At 41.2% G+C, this 22,196-nt stretch overlaps 3 protein-coding genes and 1 pseudogene across 3 annotated transcripts in view; 3 read left to right on the top strand and 1 right to left on the bottom strand.

The window, feature by feature from the left end:
* Nucleotides 1-4,870, bottom strand: part of GLE1 (nucleoporin GLE1-like protein) — a 75,251-nt gene extending 70,381 nt beyond the window's left edge. The window contains exons 1-5 of the mRNA XM_088941053.1: nt 4,217-4,870; nt 1,121-1,221; nt 849-1,025; nt 538-705; nt 171-329 (exon numbers count right to left, since the gene is read on the bottom strand). Coding sequence (XP_088797179.1) covers nt 171-329; nt 538-705; nt 849-850 — 329 coding nt within the window. The 5' untranslated portion in view covers nt 851-1,025; nt 1,121-1,221; nt 4,217-4,870. The remainder of the gene's footprint in view (nt 1-170; nt 330-537; nt 706-848; nt 1,026-1,120; nt 1,222-4,216) is intronic.
* A 3,477-nt stretch (nt 4,871-8,347) lies between these two features.
* Nucleotides 8,348-9,348, top strand: LOC148853720 (uncharacterized; annotated as a pseudogene).
* A 7,337-nt stretch (nt 9,349-16,685) lies between these two features.
* LOC148853719 (glycosyl hydrolase 5 family protein-like) lies at nt 16,686-19,377 on the top strand. Its single transcript, XM_088940985.1, has 4 exons — nt 16,686-17,494; nt 17,585-17,832; nt 17,948-18,468; nt 18,767-19,377. The coding sequence occupies exons 1-4, from the start codon at nt 17,078-17,080 to the stop codon at nt 19,195-19,197; spliced, it is 1,617 nt and encodes a 538-aa protein (XP_088797111.1). The 5' UTR covers nt 16,686-17,077; the 3' UTR covers nt 19,198-19,377.
* Nucleotides 19,378-19,871: 494 nt separating this feature from the next.
* On the top strand, nt 19,872-21,904 carry LOC148853718 (glycosyl hydrolase 5 family protein-like). The gene is made up of 4 exons (XM_088983417.1): nt 19,872-20,291; nt 20,407-20,654; nt 20,788-21,308; nt 21,468-21,904. Exons 1-4 carry the CDS (start codon nt 19,872-19,874, stop codon nt 21,902-21,904), a joined length of 1,626 nt encoding a protein of 541 aa, XP_088839543.1.
* Nucleotides 21,905-22,196: the final 292 nt, after the last annotated feature.

Below are 22,196 nucleotides of genomic sequence, written 5' to 3'. Positions count from 1 at the left end.
TAACTAAATTCTTTTAATCTAATGAATTCTAGTTATTGATCAAAAGAAAATTTATCTCCAATTTGTGAAGTCCAAAGACAAAAAAGAAAAAAACTGGAAATGGCAAGAATTTTTGCATAAAAGAATTTCATAGACAAAAATAACATAATAAGGAAGTAAAATTTCTCTACCTTGTGTAAAGTTCATTGCAAGAGAATCGCTTGCTAACAACTAAATTTTGAGCAAGGACCTCTTCGTCCTCACTTTCTGTGTCCTCTGTTTCATTATCAGAAATATGCATGACAAAAGCCGAGGGTCCCTTGTTAGTTTCCTTGGCATTGGGATCTTCCCTGAGAAGATGGTAGAATAGCAGTGAATACAGAAAGTAATCTACCAAGTAAAAAAATATACAGGAAAAAGTATCACAAATATATTAGCACTTGTTTTTCTACCAAAAGAACAAGCAAAAAATTGCTTTTTTGGCCAAGAGGGTGGGGTATCAATAAATCCCACTTACAATAACATGTGAGTGATAAGGACCAGACATGGAATAAGTACCGAATTCTTGTTTTGATAAAATGTTCGGGAACAACAGAAGAGGGATTGAGCTTCAACTCTAATGATTTCAACTCTGATATAAGCCCCTCCGGACTCCAATCCGGTTGGGGATCCACAGTTACCCCATTAATACTTTTGGGATAATGCAATTCCAATTTAACAGCTCCCCTGCATCAAAAAAAAAAAGTGTACATATAAAGCAGAATAAAACAAAGGGGCTACAAAATTCAACTTAACAATATTAAGATGTCAAGAACGAATGAACAGAATTAAGTTAAAAAGAAAGGCAATAAAAAAGAGCAATTACACACATATTCGATAATACGGCTACTTAAAAGGTGTATTTAGAAACCAAAGTCTCAGGTATGAGGCGTTCCTTGAAGATTCAGCCAATTGTCCCTACTTTGACTTCTTTGAACAAGTAAATTTGTGGAAGGAAAACATTAAAAACCCTGGTTCTGTTGCCGGGACGCCAGAAAACTCGATACCTGAGGGCAAGAGAAAACAATATATACAAATCAGAGAGAGAGAGAGAGAGAAAGTAGTTCAACAATGAGTTAAGAATACATGAAACAAGACTTACCGAAAATTAAGGCTACTGTCGAATCAAGCCCAATCCTGGCATTTACTGCAACCCCATATATCACAACTTGCAAGAAATATACACGGGGCTTCTATCATGACCTGCACCAAAACAAGAATACTCGATGAAAACATAGAGATTAATCAGTAGTTTTGTTTAGGAAATATTTCTTATTAACCTTACTATAAGCACATAATTCCTTTGCCAAAGATACATGGCAAGCTCCTATAGTTCCAGAAGGGAATCCCTAAATCTTTGAGGAAGGCTTACCAAAAATAGGTGAACTTGTAGTAGTTAAGTGCAATCCTAAGATGGGGTGTTGTCCATTGAGATTGATGCATTATGCCATTACCTAAATGAATGATGAACTTAGTTGCACTTGAGCTAGCTTTGGTGGGGTGGGAAGTCAGAAACCTTTTTTCTTTAGGTAATAGTGAGAAAAATAGAAAAGGTTAAGTTCAACAAATGGACAATTTAACAAAAACCGAAAGACTAAATCTTTGAGGAAGGCTTACCAAAAATAGGTGAACTTGTAGTAGTTAAGTGCAATCCTAAGATGGGGTGTTGTCCATTGAGATTGATGCATTATGACATTACCTAAATGAATGATGAACTTAGTTGCACTTGAGCTAGCTTTGGTGGGGTGGGAAGTCAGAAACCTTTTTTCTTTAGGTAATAGTGAGAAAAATAGAAAAGGTTAAGTTCAACAAATGGACAATTTAACAAAAACCGAAAGACTAAAAAAAATAGATGACAATTTAACAGACTTAACTCGTTTACTGGCATAGAAAGCCTGAGACTCTTCTTCTTCTTCTTCAACTTGAAAGGAAAAGGGGAAAAAAAAGACTGATAAGTTACCAGAAGGCAACTGTGAGTGTCGGAAAATGGCTCACTTGGGGCTGAGTTGGAATCACCACCCATCATTGGGAACGAATTTGAGGGATGGGCCTCCCGGGTTTTTCCACTTAAAATCATTTTGGCTTTTTAGTGACTCCACATATGAGGTGCCAATCTTACCAGCTCGGGTATGATTTGGATGGGAGAAGGAAGGGTTTAGGCACCCCTCTCCCGTGTCCGATAGATGGGGCCTACACGGGTATTCCAAGGCTAAGTTTGGCATGAAATTGAGGTCAAATACCATTCTGAATACAGCAGTTTACACTTCCAATATTTGTGAAGGATAAAAAAGAAGCCTACCTGTAACCATTAAAAGAACGAGCAAAAGCTTGTTTAATAGCTATAGCCCAAGCTGAAATCAACGGCCATCAAATACATGAGATTAAATGAAGATAAAAAAAGGAGGAAAAAAACCGATCAACATTTATCTCTCACACAATTCCAATGAAAAAGCAGGCAAAATGATAATGACAAGGGAACTAATGAGTTGAAGATCAAGGACCCCAGATCGCACAACAAAGTAAGAATCGAAGCTTAACTAATCCTAACCACTGAATTTATGATTGGATAAGCATAACAATAGGATAAACGATTGTCGATATACTAAGAGGTCTAACTAATTAAAACACAACTTTCTTATCAGTTTAAACAGCACATTTTGAAATGATATGAAAATAGATCCCAATGCCGGTATGCTGAAATGCGATAGAACCAAGTGGACAATTACAGAACAAGAAAAGCAGAAATGCAATCACATCTTATTGATTTGATAATATCAGGAGTTAAAAGTATATGAAAGTACAAGAAAATAAACAAGGAGACAGCAGCACATAGTAATGTGAAACCGGATAAACATCAAAAATGGCAGTACATGCAAATGAAACCAGTCTCACTATGCGCATTTAATCAAATCTCCTAGATTGTAGTAGAGTAGTTCAACAGGAACAAAGTGAAACGCTAACCTGAACTCCACTTATTCCTATTTAGCCATGAAAACAAAAACAAACAAAAAAAAGGAAGAAAACAAAGAAGAGAAACAAAAGGCCTATAACAGATAAGTTGATCTTTAACACAAATATTGGTGGTGGGTGTGAGCATCAGAAAACGGCTCACTTGGGCTGATTTGGACTCGCCACCCATCAATCAAGTGAAATAGAGGTGATGGGACCTCCAAGAATTATGCCAAAAATTCATTTTTGGTTTCATAGTGACTCCAAGGCTCGAGGCACCAGTCCAGGTAAGACTCATATGAGAGAGAAGAAGGGGTTAGGCACCCCTCTCCCGGGTCCAAAAGGCGGGGGGTCCACAAGGGACTTTAAGAGTAAATATAAGCAATTAATCAGCACCAAACAAGACCCTAAATTATTTTACTCGACAATGAGAAAATAAAATAAAATAAAAGATAATTAATGACCAACTACTGCGGTAGAGGATCGAACATTTTGATTATTATTTAACATGCAGAACACCTAAGAAGCAGTTCCATTACTCGGATATAACACAATTGATTAATAATGAAAATAAAATAAAATAAGATAAAAAGGCATCTGAAAATTTAAAAAAAAAAAAAAAAAGATCCTAAACATCTAGCTGATCGGATTTCTGTTAAAAGGAAAGATAAACATGCTATTTGTGTTAAGATTAAAAAAAAAAAAAAAGAAAATCATGCTAATTGGTTCGGGAAACAAAGGTTGACAGAGGATTGGATGGACTGATCCTATTCTTGCAGCTTTGATATTAGAAGGAAAGATAAATAAAACAGGATTTAATAAACCAGTTGTTCTAGCAGGTATTATCAAGACCGGATGAAACTAAAGGTCAAGTTACCATTCCATCAACTCAAAAGGTCAAGCTAATTACAGTGAAAAAAATAATTGAATAAACCAGAGGCTTTTCATGAAAAAGAAATAAGAATCTAGCCTACACAAATCAACCATTGACTGAAACAATTGGATCTAACACCAGAAGAAAGTGTAATCTAGGAAATCATCAGTAGCAAAGAAAATTTAATCACAGAGAAGAAAACTTAATAACAGAGAAAAATTATGACAGAGTTGGGAAGGGGACGAGAGCTTACAGGAACTGGTTCCGTCGACTCTCTTCCCCCCTCCCGCAACCTCCGATTAAAGCCGGATACAGGGAAATAAAATAAAGATAAACCAAAAAAAAAAAACTAACTACAGAGGGGAGGGGAGTTACCTGACTGTGTCTGAACCCAAAATCGATCAACAGAACAAAGGGAGGGAGCTTCGGCTGAGCTGCCGGTGCGCGTCACTCGTCTTCGAATTTCACGGAGATTGATCAGGATGTTAATGGAGCTAAGAGGGAGGTTCAGTAATGAACTTCGCCGGCGAGATCTCTGTGGCCGCTGCGTCGAATTCTTCTATCCGAACGGGGAAACTAAAGAGGAAAGGGTCGATGGAGTGGGAGAGTTGGAAAATGATGAAAGGTTAAGAGGGGAATGATGAGGGATATAGTGAGGTCGAGGATCAGTTGGATTTTTTCCAGGAGATAGGATGAATTGAACGAGAATAACAGAAGAGTTTCGCCACTGCAACTCCTCTCTTGTTCGTCGAAAGAGATGGTAAATAGTGGAGGAGAGAGGGAGAAAGAGAAATATGGGAGAATAGAATACAGAGGAGGAAAGAAGAAGAGGAGAAAATGACTGGGGGAGGGTTACACACCACCGCTGTTCGAGAGATGGAAGACGATGAACAGTAGCGGGGTCGAACAGTAGCAGTATTCGGTGAACATGGGGAAAGTTTGGTTTAAATTTAGTGCCAAGGGTAGCTTGGCAAATTTAGGGTTTTCTGGCTTAATGGTGGGAATTTTGGGTAAAAAAATGAAAGGCGGAGATGAATCTGAATATACAGTGATTTTGTATGTGCAGACGAGTGAGTTTAGCCGAAATAGAATCGCTTATTTACTCAAACATGCTTTATAGTTTTACATATTTATTCAAACATGTTTTATAGTTTCATTTTACTAAAATATCCCATATATTTTATAACTTATTTACTTAATTTATCTTTCATTAAAGAGTATTTGTTTTGCCATTAAACCCATGATTTTTTATTCCAAAAATACTCTTAACACACTTTTTTTGTATAAAAAATAAAATTGACCAAATATAACGAACAGAGTGGTTGCCCATGTCTTATTAAAGGCAAAAATGGTATTTTTATTTTTATTTTCTTTTGACTAAATTTATTTAAATAAACATTAGGGTCAACATTGTCATTCTCCACTACCATCTAATGGGAGATTGATCAAATCCATTGTAAATTATAAGTGGTGTTTTAGTAAGATACTAACTATAGGATAGAATTTAGTAAATCCATGAAACTATAAGGGGATATTTTAATAAATGACATTTTCTATTATTTACCTTTCACTTAATAAATCTCTTGCATGGCATGGGTCCCCACTAGTTATTATTATTATTATTATTATTATTATTATTATTATTATTATTATTATTATATACAATGTAAGCATTTTAGATGTCTAAAATTATAATTATAGGCAAGGTTTAAATCCTAAAACCCTTAACCCTTTTCATTTTCTGATAGCACTTACTCTGTTCGGTTGTTCCTCATTAAAGATTGAATGAATAGAGGGGAAACTACATGCTCGTTGCTCAAGACTTTTCTCTCTGTTAGGTCTCAGCTCAATCTTCTCTTGTTCGAACTTCAGATATGAAGCTAGCAACTTGGCAAGTTGCGTGTTTTGTGCTCATTCTTGAGAGTTCAAACTTGAAAAGTGGAATCCCAATGACCAAAGCGTGATGTATGAAGGTGAAGTTATGTTTTTTGTTCCATTTTGAAAATTTTCTGAAACATCAAAACGGCTAAAGCATGGTTTTTGTTTCATTTTCTCTTATTCGTCTTCTGCAGTGGTGGTGGTGAGATTCACTTCGAACTCTTGTCGTTTGGAGCAGATGGATCGTGAATACAAAGCAAATCCTTCCGATGAAGAGTGGGAAGTGGCATTAATTAGTAAAAAATGCTTAAAATTTTTTTACAATGCCACCAATAATTTCTCAGGTTTAAATATCCAACCGCTATAGGGGTGCACATGGATGAGATCATGGCACTATCCGATCCGATATTCGATTATATTTGGTCGAATTCGGATCACCCCCGTTAGATCTTCGGATTGGATTTTATGATTCGATCAGAAATCGGATTGAATTCGGGTCATCCCTATCTGATCCGATGTATATATATATAGGTGGTGGAGTAATTATTTTAAGACGTGGTTGCCTTCTTTTTGACATATTGTCGAAGCCTTGATATGTGGACAAGATTGATTTCTAGACTTAGATATTAGTAAATAAAGAAACACTGTTTCTTTGACTTCAGATTTATTTGATGGATATACTAAATCCTTTCAATGTTTATTTTTATTAGAAAATACTACTCCAAAAAACAATACTTGATGGAGTTTAAGAATTTTGATCATCATGAAATGGTAAGAAAAATTAACACAAACCAAGTACTTTTTTCTTTCATTATAATTACATGTATACAAGTATGTTTGGATTATTTTTTCTTATAGGAGTGGAAGCTTGGACTAGAAGATTGGAAATGGAAAAAGTGCAATTGGATTTATTTTGGAGTTTTGGATTTGGTTGGTGGATTTGGAGTTGTCTTTTAAGTATTGCATATTTTGTAGAATCTTAAACTTTTGGAGATTTTGTATTTTGTATTTTTTTTTGTTCAGATTGGACTAATGGAGTTGTTTTCTTGACACTTGAGAAATTTAATGGTTTTGAACTTTTGATGGTTTAATGGATTATAGACTTATAGGTTTAATGGATGATTGAGAATTTGTTAAAATTTTAATTCTTGAGGATTTAATGGATTGTCAATCAATCTTGAAGTATGTAGGTCTAAGGGAGGATCCTTTAATGGTTTCAATTCTTGTAGTGGTTTTATGAATGATTTAATAGTTTAATAGATGTTTGAGGGAGGATTCATTAAAATTTTAGTTCTTGAAGAATGCAGGTTTCAATTTTAGTTCTTGAAGTTGAAGTATTCAGGGCATATTTCTCTCTCTTTCTCTCTCTCTCTCTATATATATATATTCTTTTTAAACAGAGCCAAACAACAAAATCAATAGATAAGGCAACATCATATTGGTTGAAATATTGAATTATTGCAACCTTAGATCGAAGGGACAACCACATTAGCAAACCCGGTTGGTGTTGCAGCAGCGTTGATGGCAATGGCTTCTTTGGCGACAAATACTTTGACCCATCCCTCTGGACTAATGGATTAACCCGGATGGCCACCATGTTTCGTGGCAAAGCCAATGTTGTTGGCATGAGTTTAAGGAATGGGCTAAGAGGACCCAGGCAGAACGTGAATGATTGGTATAGGTATGCCCTGAATACTGTATTTGATTTGTAAAGGGATATTAAGGGTGCAACTTTTGAGATTGTTACTGACCACAGAGTATGTGTTGCATAGATTTTTTTGTACTCAAAAGCGTATTTTCTTTAGGCTGTGTTTGGAAATGATGCAAATGAAGTGTAAATCATGATTCAAAGTGAATTTGTATTTTGGTTTACTTTTGCTTGTTTGGCAACTTTATATTTTTATATTGACAAATGACAGACCAATGCATATTTATATTGATAATAAGATGTAAAAGTAAGTCGATAAAAAAGAAGCAAATTTGCATTCAAGTGGGCTTTTAATAAAAAAACATATGTTTTATTGGAATTCGTGTTTGCATCCTTTACAAATAAAAGTATGTTTGGTAAGAAGGTAAATTTGTCAATGCATAACTAACCCAAAATTACATCTTATATGAACCGTTTTACACTCTATATATTAGCATCTTTTCCAAACGCAGCCTTAATCTTCATCTTATTAGGCATATGCAAAAGGGAGCTGAAATAGTGCACTTAGCAAACCCTAAGGCTGCATTTGAAAATGATGCAAATAAGTGTGAATGCAAATTTGTAGAGAATAAAACGATTCATATAAATTGCAATGTTGGATTAGTTTTGCACTAACAAATTTACTTTCTTACCGAACAGACTTTTGGATGCAAAACACTAATTCCAATAAACCATATGCTTTTTTTATTAAAAGCCCATCTGAATGTAAATATGCATTGATCTGTCATTTGTCAATGCATAAATGTAATGTTGCCAAATACAAGTTAAAATGAACCAGAGTACAAATTAACACTGACCCAGGATTTACACTCCATTTGCATCGTTTCCAAACTCAGCCTTATACTTTCAGGGCTAAATTATGATAAAGATTTCATTTTTCTGGTTAATCAACCAGTTAATAACCTAACATTTATTGCTTGTTTGGTGTTGCAGCTGAACTGGATTTTGATTGGGCCTTGTTGACACTAGTAGGGAGTTATATTACTTGAGTTGAGAGAAGGGAAGATGGGGATGGATGAGACTTATGGTGTTTTGAGTTGGAAGTGGTGTAAGACCCGTAACTCAAACTTTATGGAGAGGATCTCCGTACTCCAATCTCCCTTCCAAGGTATGTTATTGTTTTCTTCCATATATAGTTACAATCCTTTGTTAGATTAGGAAGATCCAATGCCAATCCTATTTTGATTCTTTAACATTAAGTACTAATCACACCCAAATAGAAGGTAGAAACTAGAAAGATAGGTTTGGGCCGTCTAAATGGATCAGTCATGGCCCAAATTAAACTCAAGTAGACTTAGGATCCATTTGATCAATATCAGAACATGCAAATGGGTTAGAGGTGGATGTACATCATCCATTCAGAATTGGGCCCATACCTAGCCAAATTATCTGCTCTCCAAATGATCCGTCCCAATAAAATAATCAATATTCCTTTCTCTTTTTCTACTCTTCTTTCAGTACTTTGTGTCGTTTGAAAAATATGTTTACAGAACGCCAATTTGATGCAGAATGCAGGCCCAGGTCTTTTAGATGTGAGGCCATACAAAGTGATTTTCCATCCCTCAACTGGCCTTTGTGTCCTAAAGAAGTCTCTATTTGAGCCATTAAAGCTTGGATCATGTACTGAATCTGAAGCCTAGAGATATACACCACAGAAAAAGCAAGTGTTGAAGGGCACATATACTTCTGCATACAAACTGATGAGACATGAGTTGGGCAAGCCATTCAAGCTTGGAATCTTCTGCAGCGATCCTAGTTCGAAACGGGGTTTGATATCAGACTCGACGATGCACCTTTCATCTAACCTTGACGATTAGATGTCGACTATACTAACACCATTATCACTGCTCCCTGCAAATGCTTAAGCAGAGATGACAAGTGTGGTCCTGCGAGGCTACAAAATTTTCATTGTGGACCATGATGAGTCCATTTCTGAATTCGATTATGTAAGAAGAATTTCAACTGGAGAGAACAATTGATGGTTAGGGAAGCTGTACTTTGTATGGCAACTCATACCTGCAACTGAAGGCTTCCATAAATAATATAACGATTAAGAAAAAGAAACGATAATATTAAAAAATGGAAAATTTCCAACTAGTACCCTACACTTTGGGACTAGTGCCATTTTGGTCTTGAACTTGATAATTCAGTATTTGAACATTCAAAATGTGTCAATCCAATACTTGCTGTTGACAGCCCATTAACTAGCCGTTAAGTAGTGGCATTTGAAAAGACACAACGCCTTGATAGTTAACATCAAGCACTGGATTGACATGTTTTAAAAGTTCAGACACTTATTTGTCACATTTTAATGTCTGAGGACCAAAATAATACTAGACCCAAATTACAGATATTAATCGAGAATTTTCATTACAAAATAATGAAAAACATTATTTAGTCCATGAAAAGTTTATACAAAAGAGTTCATGAATAATGAATATCTTGATACCGTTCACTATTCAACAACAATTTAAACGGTATAAACCAGGTTTACATATATTGAAATCTATTATTAATTTGAATCAATAATTTAACCAAAAAGCTTAAGTTTGGGTCCATGTTGGATTGAGTTGGAGTTATTTGGGGCCCATGGTCAACGTGAAGGAGTTCACATCTGCCCCCACAGAATGCACCCAAAAACGCATACATGGTCAACGTGAAGGAGTTAACATCTCTCATATTTGTCATTTTTGGGGGAGTTTACATCTCCGCCCCACAACACATCACCGGTGTGAATGAAAAATATTTATTGATGATGACATCATTGGTTCTAGTACCATCACCACTGATGAAGGGTGATTTGGCCCGACCTCATATATAGACGATGCATGTACGTGACTCAACGCAAGTGACAACTTGGCACAAACCAGCTCGGTATAAAGCGAGCTCGGGTAGGCTAGTACTCCGAATTGAGATCACCTCGACCTAAGGACACTTTGGTGTTCACAAGGGCAGACCAAAGCACGAGCTCGAGAAGCTGGCTACTCATTAGCTCGCTACCGAGCAGCCCGGTATCCTGCAGGAAGCTCACCTACCGTACATATCTCTGCACGGCCACCTCGTGGAATACACCCCCATCCCTGAACCCCGCAGGACCGTTTTATAACGGTAACATTAGTTCACCAACTCTTCGTTTTGATAGGAAGTGATAGTATTACCGTTTGGCGGCGCTTCAACCACCTAACACGCGATAGGTCCCATCGTAGCAGGGGTTCAATGACCATTCCACCTACCCACCTGAGCCAGTGTATAGAGATCGCTCTCACCAAGGGCGAAGGTAGGTTCTATGATTATTATTGTTGTGCGAAATCTCTACTCTCTGAGCTCTCACTATTATCATCTTCAAGTTCTATACCATCACTGTGTTCTAACTTAGCCATCGGAGTATCCACGCCATGTGAGTCACCCTAGGATCTCTGAACTCTCTTTTAGGAACCCGTTCTCGTCGTCGCTGGAAGGTAGGTCACCTCCAACAGGGAGTAGCCGGATTACGCCACATCAATTGGCACCATTTGTGGGAACTCTTACAAAAAGCCTTTTTATCCCCATTCTGAACACCTAGAAAACTCAGAAACCAGACATATGGCTTCTTCTAGCAATGCCGGACAACTCAGGGAAACAAACACCTCCGGGGGGCAAGTTCAGCCCCCAACTATCTGTGTAGGCCAGTTCACCATACCGCTTCCCTCGGATGGGATCCCAGCACTTGCTGCGCCTTAACCATTTGGGCCTGTGAGTGGCCCATTCCCTCCTGTAGTAGGCCCAACCTCCGTTGAACCGTCCGTAGTTCCCCCGTGAGTAGGACAAAACCAACTAAACAACCTAGTATACTGCATACGGGCTATGAAAGCCCAAATGCAGCAGGTCCAATAGTTCCAACAGTACCAACAACAAGTTCTGCATCACATGTACTAGTAGCAGTTTCCATCGCTGCAACAGAACCAACAACCTACCCCACCTCAGTGCCCAATCACCCCGAGCAAGCCTCGCTGCCAAAGCAGTCGTTCAGACGGGGAAGAGACCTCCCAGGCCTCATCTCACGGCAGAAAAGAAAAGCAAGTCCATCCTACCTCACTCCAAGTAAGCAGGTCAAAAGGTACTCAACCCACCAGAATAAGTCCACCTCGGCCTTCACGACTTGAAGGCATTCTTGCAAAAAATCGGTTCGAAGTCCTAGCCAAGGACTCCAGGTAGGGCTTCTAGGCCCACAACAACCGACAATTCGAGTCACTCCCAACCAAAGCACCATCTGACAGTACATAAGTCAGCAACACCGCTGCAGAACCATTTGAGCAGCACGAAAGGCCTATCGAACTATCGCCTCAGGAGAAACTCCCTTCAACCTTAGCTATGGCACAAAAGCAGTAATCCCTGCCGAAATCGAGGTACCCACACTACGTCTAGAAGCCTACGACGAAGAAGGAAATGATGATGAGCTCCATACCAACATCGACCTAATAGAAGAGGTACGAGACCTTGCATACATCCGAACCGCAACCTACTAGCAAAAAGTAGCCTGGTATTATAACACTCGAGTCAGAAAACGATACTTCCGCGTTGGAGACCTAGTCCTCCAGAAAGTTATAGTGCCCGATCTCGGTGTAGGTAAGCTCGGACCGAACTGGGGAGGTCCCTATTGAGTGAAGCGGGTACTAGGAGAAGGCACATACGAGTTCGAAACTCTAGAAGAAAAGAAAGTGCCCTGTGCATGGAACATCAGCAACCTAAGGCGATACTATCTCTGATTATGAATCAAGGAAGCATTAGCCTAAAAAATAAGTAAGTGGGCTCTAACTTTCAGATTGTGATTTCTAAGCCCGCAGTCTAATATGAGAGTACTAACTTAGCCATCGGAGCGACCCCGCCAGGTTAGTATCCCGAGTCCTCTGACATTTAGTTCCTTACAGGTCTCCAAGGAGCAACTAAATTCAAGAGCGGACTACGGGTCCCTCCCTAAGCCTAAGGGGGGTGAAATTCAAGAGCGGACTACAGGTCCCTCCCTAAGCCTAAGGGCCATAAAAAGGCCCCAGTCGCCACCTCGGCCTCGGTGAAATTCAAGAGCAGACTACGGGTCCCTCCCTAAGCCTAAGGGCCATAAGAAGGCCCCAGTCGCCACCTCGGTTTGGGTGAAACTTAAGAGCGGACTACAGGTCCCTCTCTAAGACTAAGGGCCACAAAATGCCGAACTGACAGGGACATGGGCGCTACGAAAAACTTGGTTATCTCTAAACCAAGAAAAAGACAGCTTGGGTATGAACCCCTATGGTGTATGCTCCACCCATTACTTTTAATTGGCTCAGAAGCCCGACAGACCGGGGTAACCCGCACAGCCCAAAGTGACACGACACTTATGGTTATCCTTACTCATTGTTGGCTCGGTAGCTCAACAGATCAGGTAACCTATACGTTAAATCATCCAGCTCGGAGCTCACTCACACTTGGAAGTATTTTTGCACTCAAGGATACTCAAAATGCTGTATTTCATTAATAAGATAAAATTTGGATACAAGACTTTTTTTTTTACCCGAGTTCGGACAACACATCCACAGTTTAGAAGAAAAAAGAAAAGAAATGAGCCACCACTTAGAAGGGTCCACCGCCTCAAACTCAGTATCGCCATCCTCCCTGAAGAGTCGGGCTCTACATCCGCCGCCTTGGCCACTTTAGGGTCCAAGCCCGCCATTGTGATCCCACCAAGATCAAGGTCAGGAAACTTCTGACGAACTATGTAACGACACAACTTAAACCCTGCGTGGTAGGAGTCCGATCCGTATTCAACCTGCAAGGCCTCGAATTCCACGGACTCCTTGAAGCTCTCAACGACCTTGGCCAGACGTGCTTTCTCCTCGTTTAGTGAGGAAATCCGCCCTTCCTGAGTTAGGATAAGCTCCTTCTGGGCCTCAACCCCCTTCTTGGCCCTAAGCGCCTCGCCTCGAGCCTGATTTAGGTCGCAGTGAAGCTTCTGCATCTGCGTCCTGGTGTCGATGGCTTCCTTCATTCGAATTGCCGCTTGACAAGCCAATGTGCGGCCAACGGAGTTAGCTTGCGAACAAGGAAGCCGTGGTATAAAAAAGAAGAGAGAGAAGAGAGAAAGGGGAGAGGAAAGGTCAAAGGCTCACCACCATACAGTGGCTGGAAACCAGCCCCAAAAGAGTCCCCAGAGACAGCTCGACCCACTTCGAGACTTCATCTTCGAAGACAGCATCCCAACTTTTACGCATGGCTTTGACATGGTCCATGATGCTATCCTTCATAGCTGGAAGGTAGCCTTCTGATCCATCCATAGGTATGGACAAACTCCCCGACTCTTTGGACCAAACTTCCTCACGCTGGACCTCAACCGAGGTTATCTCAGGAGCAGCAGGCTGGGCCTCCTCTCGAGGTATGGAAGACGGTTCCACGATTACGACCTCGGGTGATTGACTGGCTGCTGGACGTGGCCTCTTCGCGCCCTTCTTTCTCCCCTTTTGGGAGCTCCTCAAAAGACTTTCAGCGTTAACCGACATGGTAGCTGCCAAGAATAAAAGGTAAGATTAGTCACGAACTAATCAAGATCTTAAGAAAATAAGAGCCCGATACGACCTACTAGGACTCAAGCCGGCCTACACGAGCTTATCTTCAGCAAGGTAGGGGAAGCCGAGCTCCGCCCAAGACTTAAGTGTCTCTCTTGTTTTCAGGCCTAACCTAACATCGGTTACTTGGACTGCCAGCCTCCATTGGGTCGAGAAGGGCCACCCCTCGGGGTTACGAACTACAAAGTAACCTCGTTTCCAGTCTGGAATCTTGTTAGGAAGTTCGTACAATAGCTTGTACCCCGGGCGAGGGGATAGGTAGTAGGTTCTCCTGTGCTTGGGAAGAACGCAGGAGGAGATTTTCTTGATAGACAGGATAATGGAAAAGGTATCCAGGTCAAGGGGAAGATAATACTCGTAAAAGAGCGAAATGGTCCCTACCACATTACGAACAGAGTTCAGATGTAACTGATCTATGGTTATATTAAAGGACTTTAGGACCTCAATAATCAAAGGGTATAACGGAAGACGAAGACCAGCCGCGAGCTGCTCTTCAAAAATCACGATTTCGTTATGATCGCGTTCCCAAGGGAAGTTACCACGAGGAAGGCTGTAGGAGAACTCCCTCGAGAGGTGGTACTGATGAACTAGAGCCTGAAGTCGTTCCAAAGTCATGGTAGAAGGGCTGAAGTTGTCTGGCACCCGACCTCGATGGGAAGTGGATGCCGGACCACCCGAGGCCTCTCGAGACTCTCGAGATGCCTGTGCTTCAGAAGGGTCAACGAACTGCCCCCGAACTTGTAATAGCCCCGCCCTGGCTACCGACCAGGGCTAAGGCACCCACCTCAGCCTCATTAAGAGAGCCATCAGAACTAGAAGACGACATGGAGATATAACTGAAAGAAAAGAAGCGAAGGAAGACTCACCAAAAATAGACGACTTGACTAGGAAGGAATGACGAATTGGGAAAACCCAAGTTGAAGAAGCAAGCGTGACCTCAAGACAAGAGCTGATGGATTTGTGGCAAAGGAAAATGGGTCCTGGATGACACTATTTATAGCCACTATGTCGAGAAAGCAACGGTCAAGATTGAAGCGATCCAACGACTCCTAAGAAAACTGGCTGCACGACCCTCGAGACCGAAATCAATTTAGCACATTTTTTGGCATCCGTAGAGCCTATAAAATTGCCTTACGTTTGCGCGTGAATCGCACGTGGCCCGTCCCACATTAGCCTAAACTCCGAGCCAAATCCACTTGTTACATCATGAACTCTCTGCACCGGGTCAGGATTCCTAGCTCGGGGAGTGGGGGGCAATTGATGAAGGGTGATTTGGCCCGACCTCATATACAGATGACGCGTGTACGTGACTCAACACAAGTGACAACTTGGCACAAGACAACTCGGAATAAAGCGAGCTCGGGTAGGCTAGTACTCCAAACTGAGATCACCTCGGCCCAAGGACACTTTGGCGTTCACAAGGGCAGACCAAAGCATGAGCTCGAAAAGTTGGCTACTCATTAGCTCCCTACCGAGCAGCCCGGTATCCTGCAGGAAGCTCACCTACCGTACATATCTCTACACGGCCACCTCGTGGAATACACCCCCATCCCTGAACCCCGCAGGACTGTACTTATAATGGTAACATTAGTTCACCAACTCCCCGTTTTGACGGGAAGTGATAGTATTACCGTTTGGCGGTGCTTCAACCACCTAACATGCGATAGGTCCCATCGTAGTAGGGGTTCAGTGACCGTTCCACCTACCCACCTGAGCCAGTGTATAAAGACCCCACTCTCACCAGGGGAGAAGGTAGGTTCTATGATTATTATTGTTGTGCGAAATCTCTATTCTCTGAGCTCTCTCACTATTTTCATCTTCAAGTTCTATACCATCATTGTGCTCTAACTTAACCATCGGAGCATCCACGCCAGATGAATCACCCCGGAATCTCTGAACTCTTTTTCAGGAACCTATTCTCGTCGTCGCTGAAAGCCAAGACCCCTTAAAGAAGGAGTAACCGGATTACGCCACATCAATCACGTTATGGGGTGGAGATGTGAATTCTTCTATGGGGGACCGAGTGACAATCGGATAGATTTGAACTCAACGTGAATACAGAAAACTATCATCACGTGATTTGATCCATCCCAATCCACACTCCGGATGGCTTGACTAAGGACCTGCATATGCTCGTGCATTTATTGTGTTCACGTCTCCGCCCCACAACGTCTCGCCACACAACACATCCCAGCCGTATATTGAGATGATGACATCACCAGTTTTGATACATCATCGGAAAATGTTTAAAATACACGGCGGGAATGTGCTGTGAGGCAGAGATCTGGTCTCGCATTTATCAGCGTCCAGCAAGCATTATCCTGTGCTAGAGATTGTTACACGTGTAATATGTTATTCCATAACTAGTGACTAGTGAGTGTAGTCCGATGAACGGTGGGTAATTCAAATATTTCAACTTCGCTCCTTCGAAGGACGCTCCTTCCTTGTAAAAGAAAAAACTAAAAAATCAATGGGTGTGCCCAGCTGCATTGTAGTTTCTCGTGGACGATGTGATGGTAAAGGCCCCACGATCGTGAACGTGGTAGATTGCCAAATGCCAATAATTGTGAACGCATGATTTACACGCTCTTTTCATTAATGGTGATGGTGATATTGGTTTTTTTTCATCCTCTCAAGGTCCAGGGAAAATCATCCCTGGTTTGTATATTTTCGCCTTTTTCTCAACGAAAATATTTTCGGGGTCAAATATGAAATCTCTCTCCGAGTCCCTTCCCTGTGCGTTTACCGTTACTATTTATACGAAAACAAATCAGAAGGTTGAAAAAAAGTTGTCGCTGAAAGATCGGAAGTGATAGCTGAATGTTTTGGTTTTAAACTTTGAATGGGAAGAGACCCAATTAACTGGGACTCACCTTGATACACATTATAAATATCTTCAAGGATTTCAACTGAATCCTGGATTCTATCTACACTTACAAACTAACAAACTTAGCAGCAAGTCTGCAACCGGTTGTCTGACCTGACGTCTATAAATAACGAACAATCCTCACTTCTCAGGATTACACTGGTTCTAAGCAAGAGCATTTCTTCATTTCTCAGGCAAAGTGCAAATTCAACATGAAGAAGCATTTCTTGTTGCTTTTTCTGTCATTCATAGTTCTCTCTCCGGATGTTTTGCTGCAAAATCAATCTGGGAACGCCGCTGCTTTGCCACTTTACACCAATTCCCGGTGGATCGTCGATAAAAACGGGCAACGAGTGAAGTTGGCATGCGTAAATTGGATATCACACCTCCAACCCTTGTTGGCCGAGGGCCTCAACAGGCAACCCCTGGACACCATCTCGAAGACAATAGTATCTATGGGCTTCAACTGCGTTCGTTTTACGTGGCCTTTGTTCATGGCCACTAACGAGTCCTTGTATTCGTTAACTGTCCGACAATCATTTGAGAACCTCGGCCTCAACGAATCCATTGGTGCGATCCTTGTCAACAATCCATCTATGCTCAATCTCACTGTAATCCAAGCCTTTAAGGTGAAACTTTTTTCTTTCTATATGTCTGGGTTTATTGATCATTTTCTTTGCTTGGCACGGGCTAATTAATGAACTGGTGCGCAATCTCAGGCAGTGGTAGATAACCTTGGAGACAATAATGTGATGGTCATACTGGATAACCACATTAGCAAGCCTGGTTGGTGTTGCTCTAGGACGGATGGCAATGGCTTCTTCGGCGACACCTACTTCGATCCGGAACTCTGGATCAAGGGTCTAACTCAAATGGCCACTTGGTTCAATGGCACAACCAATGTGATCGGAATGAGCCTAAGGAATGAACTCCGAGGGTCAAGACAGAATGTGAGGGTTTGGTACAAGTACGTATATACTTAAGCGATCAACTGATATTAGTCCGTAGTACTGATGATTGTTTCGCATTCTATAGGAATATCGGAATTTGGAAAACTGATGATGATCTTCTTGATATACTAGGTACATGCAGGCAGGAGCTGAAGCAATTCACAAGGCAAACCCACATGTCCTGACTATACTCTCCGGACTTGAGTTCGACCACGACTTGAGTTTCCTCCACTCCCGGCAGGTGAAACTATCGTATAGTCGGAAGCTAGTCTTCGAACTTCACTGGTATGCGTTCACGGACGGCCACGCTTGGGAGGAAGGCAATCCCAACGATGTTTGTGGAAGAATTGTGAATACACTCAAGAGTCAATCATTGTTTGTGTTGGACCAAGGGTATCCATTATTTCTGAGTGAGTTCGGGATCGATCTAAGGGGCGGTGATCCAAATGGCGACAGATTCTCCAATTGTTTCTTCGGCGTTGCAGCTGACTTGGATTTTGACTGGGCTTTGTGGGCATTTATGGGTAGTTATTATCTTAGGGAAGGGTATTATGCCTTGAATGAGGTCTATGCAGTTCTGGATTGGGATTGGGCTAAGCCCAGAAATACCACCTTCTTGAAAAGGGTTGCTGGTATCCAGTCTCCTTTCCGAGGTACGTATGTACATCTTAATTTTGTTAATTTATATAGTCTTCAAATTTCACTTGGGCCTTGAATTATTATAGGCAATTTTCTTTTAATTACCTGAACCTGACCCACCAACCAGTCCTGAGACTGAAGATGGATGGTCCCTACTCCCTAATCCCTACTTAGAGATCATCATCATTCATCAACATCAAACAATATAATTCAAACTAGTGTCTCTCAACCCAAGTGAAATTACTTTTTGATCTCCTTTTATTTCCACAAGATGTCATAACAATTAACAGTCGGTCTTCTTTTATGATGCAGGGCCTGGTTTTTCTGATGTAAGGCCGTACAACATATTGTACCATCCATTGACGGGCCTTTGCGTGCAGAAAGTTTCACCGGTGGAACCAGCGAAGTTAGGCTCCTGTGCTGCGGCGCCCGAAGCTTGGATCTACACGCCACAGAAGACATTGATGCTGAACAATGGAATGCGCTACTGCCTACAAGCTGATGGGGTGGGCAATGGAGTTATGCTCGGAAACGCGTGCAGTGGCCCTGGTTCGAACTGGTATCAGATATCAGCCTCTAAACTGCACCTCTCATCGAAGCTGGCCAATGGTACCTCAGTCTGTTTGGATATTGACCCCAGCTACAACATTGTCACTAATATATGCCAATGCTTGACCGGAGATAAAACACGTGACCCTGCAGGACAATGGTTCAAAATCATTACTGGCACAAGAAGATATTAGATCAAACACTACTGTAATAATGGATATATATGAAATAGATTCCCGATTGAAAATAGTTTCAGTTAGTTAAGATCAGGATTAGTATTGAGTTAGATTAGATTCTGAGTCAGTGTCATTTGGATGATCCCACAAGGGGGGAGCTTCTTTAGTCTCAGCTAAAAATTAGTTTGATTCAATGAATTTCAATCGTGTCAATTGTGCAGTCTTTTCTAAGCTTTTTAAGTTTTTTAACATAACCGTTCTCTACCATTCAAAACAATGTCAGCACAAAAGACTTTGTTCGAATGATATTCGTGTGACCCTGTAAGCCAATGGTTCAAAATTATTTATGATCATAAATTAGTTGACTAGTCTTCTAACAAACAAAGAGGAGGGCAAGTACAAGCTAGTTTTACCAACCCTTTACCCAATTTTGGATCACTGCTAATTAACCACTCTTGTGTTGAATTCTTGGGATACCAGACAAACGCTTCTCAAGATCATCCGCTTCTTGGTCCTACGTACATTTAATGTATATTCATCAAGAGATGTAAGCTTGTCTGTCTCTCCTCTCGTAACCGGTAGTACTCCACCATTAATATCTTCTATAAATTAGAACTCTCATTCAGAGGAGAAACTCAGAAACACTTACCAAGTGGAGTGGATAGTGGTACCTCACAGACGAATTCATCAACATGAAGATCAAACTCCTTTTCTTATTAGTTGTTTGCTTTCATGTTCTTAATCCCAACGTTCTGTTACCAGAACAGCCTGCAATTGCGACAGCACTGCCTCTAGACACCGATTCCCGTTGGATAGTCGATGAAAGTGGGAAACGAGTGAAGCTGGCATGCGCGAATTGGGTATCGCACCTCCAACCAGTGCTGGCGGAGGGGCTAAACAGGCAGCCCTTGGACGTCATTTCCAAGTGGATTGTATCGATGGGATTTAATTGCATTCGGTTGACATGGCCGCTGTGGGTGGCCACTAACGACACCTTAGCCTCGTTAACGGTCCAACAATCGTTCGAGAGCCTTGGGCTCTTAGAATCCATCGGTGCAATAAGAGTAAACAATCCATCCATGCTCAATCTCACCATTATCCAAGCTTTCCAAGTGAGATCGTCTTCTTAATCTCCAGTCTTTTCATTAACTCATTTCCTTGCCTTGACAATCATCATCTGGATTAATTGCTGAATTAAATGAAAATGGGTGGTAATAACCTGATCAGGCTGTGGTATCCAATCTTGGGAAGAATGGCGTGATGGTCATAATTGACAACCACATAAGCCAGCCCGGGTGGTGTTGCGCCAACAGTGATGGTAATGGGTTTTTTGGTGATATCTACTTTGACCCGGATATCTGGATCAAGGGTCTGACCCGAATGGCTACCTTGTTCAATGGCACTTCCAATGTCATCGGCATGAGCTTGAGGAATGAGCTCCGAGGGCCCAAGCAGAATGTGAGCGTCTGGTACAAGTACGTATTAATTAATATATATACTTATATCCTTATTCCTTCATGCTTGTGTTGTTTGCTCTGATCATTGTAGAAACTATTACTTTAGCTTTCTCAACGTTAACTTGATCATCACATCATCATCATTCATCAGGTACATGCAACAAGGAGCTGAAGCAGTGCACAGAGCCAACCCAGACGTTCTCACCATACTCTCTGGTTTAGATTACGACAAAGACTTGCATTTCCTCCGTAATCAACCACTGAATCTATCGTTCACGAGAAAGCTAGTATTTGAGCTTCATTGGTACTCGTTCTCGGATGGAGATGCTTGGTCGACGGGCAACCCGAACCAGGTGTGTGGGCGAGTGGTTAACTCGTTGAAGGACAAAATACTGTTTGTGTTGGACCAAGGGTACCCGCTGTTTGTAAGTGAGTTTGGGATTGATCTAAGGGGAGGTAGTTTTGCTGATAATAGGTACTCCAATTGTATTTTCGGTGTTGCAGCGGAATTGGATTTTGACTGGGCTTTGTGGGCATTTATGGGTAGTTATTATTTGAGAGAAGGGGTTATGGGCTTGGATGAGGTTTATGCAGTGATGAATTGGGGTTGGTCTGGGCCTCGGAATTCAACCTTTCTTCGAAGGCTTTCTGCACTCCAATCTCCTTTCCGAGGTATATCATATATGTGTGTTTTCAATTGCTTAATCCCATCACATACTAATCCAACCAGTAATTAATAATTAACGGTGGAGAGGGGCCTTAATGAATTCTTGAGGTGTTAATTTGTTATTGAATTGAAAATATTATTGTGTAATGCTAATGCACTTGCAGGGGCGGGGCTGGATGAAGTTGCGCCATACCAAATACTGTACCATCCATTAACGGGTCTTTGCGTGCAGAGAGGTTCATTTAAGAAGCCATTGAATTTGAAGCTAGGGTCTTGTGCTGAATCTGCGCAGTGGATGTATACACCAGAAATGACGCTGGCAGTAAATGGAACAACAGTCTTATGCTTACAGGCTGATGGGTTGGGCAGGCGAGCAAAGCTTCGTGGGGACTGCTCTAGTCCTGCTACGAAATGGAAACCGATATCAGACTCTAGGATGCACCTTTCGACTACGCTACCCACTAACAGCACCGCTTGTTTGGACATTGATTCTAAGAACAACATCATCGCCAGTCGATGCCAATGCTTGTGGGGAGATGCTTCGTGTGACCCAGCCAGTCAATGGTTCAAAATTATTTATAGCACAATAAGAAGATATTAGCACTAGCTAAGCACTAGACACTAATTCCTTGCATATAGAATTAAGCTCAACATTATTTCTTAATTTGTTTAGATGGTTAATAGTTTAATACCCCCATTTTCTAATTCGTAAAGCAACAAAAAAAACACATTATTTCCTTGCGTTTCACAATTCTCAAACCAAATCCTTATTTTCTATTGTTTGTTTTTCCTCATGGTGATAACTGATAGATCTGTGTAGAGACTAGAGAGTAGTTAGACAGGTTATTACTTTTACTTATTAATTCTTTCCTTCTCAAATGCGTAAGCGTGAG

Source organism: Nelumbo lutea, chromosome 4 (genome assembly GCF_056320005.1).
Source record: "Nelumbo lutea isolate HS-2025 chromosome 4, American lotus-T2T, whole genome shotgun sequence".
NCBI lineage: Eukaryota > Viridiplantae > Streptophyta > Magnoliopsida > Proteales > Nelumbonaceae > Nelumbo > Nelumbo lutea.
The sequence above is the reverse complement of the archived record's forward strand: the minus strand, read 5'-3'. Positions and strand labels throughout refer to the sequence as shown.

Bases quoted from the DNA above. Each gene is read 5' to 3' on its own strand.
- LOC148853718 (XM_088983417.1), top strand. From the start codon at position 19,872: ATGAAGATCAAACTCCTTTTCTTATTAGTTGTTTGCTTTCATGTTCTT. The intron at 20,655-20,787 runs GTACGTATTAAT...ATCATTCATCAG, and splicing joins AATGTGAGCGTCTGGTACAA to GTACATGCAACAAGGAGCTG. The intron at 21,309-21,467 runs GTATATCATATA...ATGCACTTGCAG, and splicing joins ACTCCAATCTCCTTTCCGAG to GGGCGGGGCTGGATGAAGTT.
- LOC148853719 (XM_088940985.1), top strand. From the start codon at position 17,078: ATGAAGAAGCATTTCTTGTTGCTTTTTCTGTCATTCATAGTTCTCTCT. The intron at 17,495-17,584 runs GTGAAACTTTTT...GCGCAATCTCAG, and splicing joins CTGTAATCCAAGCCTTTAAG to GCAGTGGTAGATAACCTTGG. The intron at 17,833-17,947 runs GTACGTATATAC...TTGATATACTAG, and splicing joins AATGTGAGGGTTTGGTACAA to GTACATGCAGGCAGGAGCTG.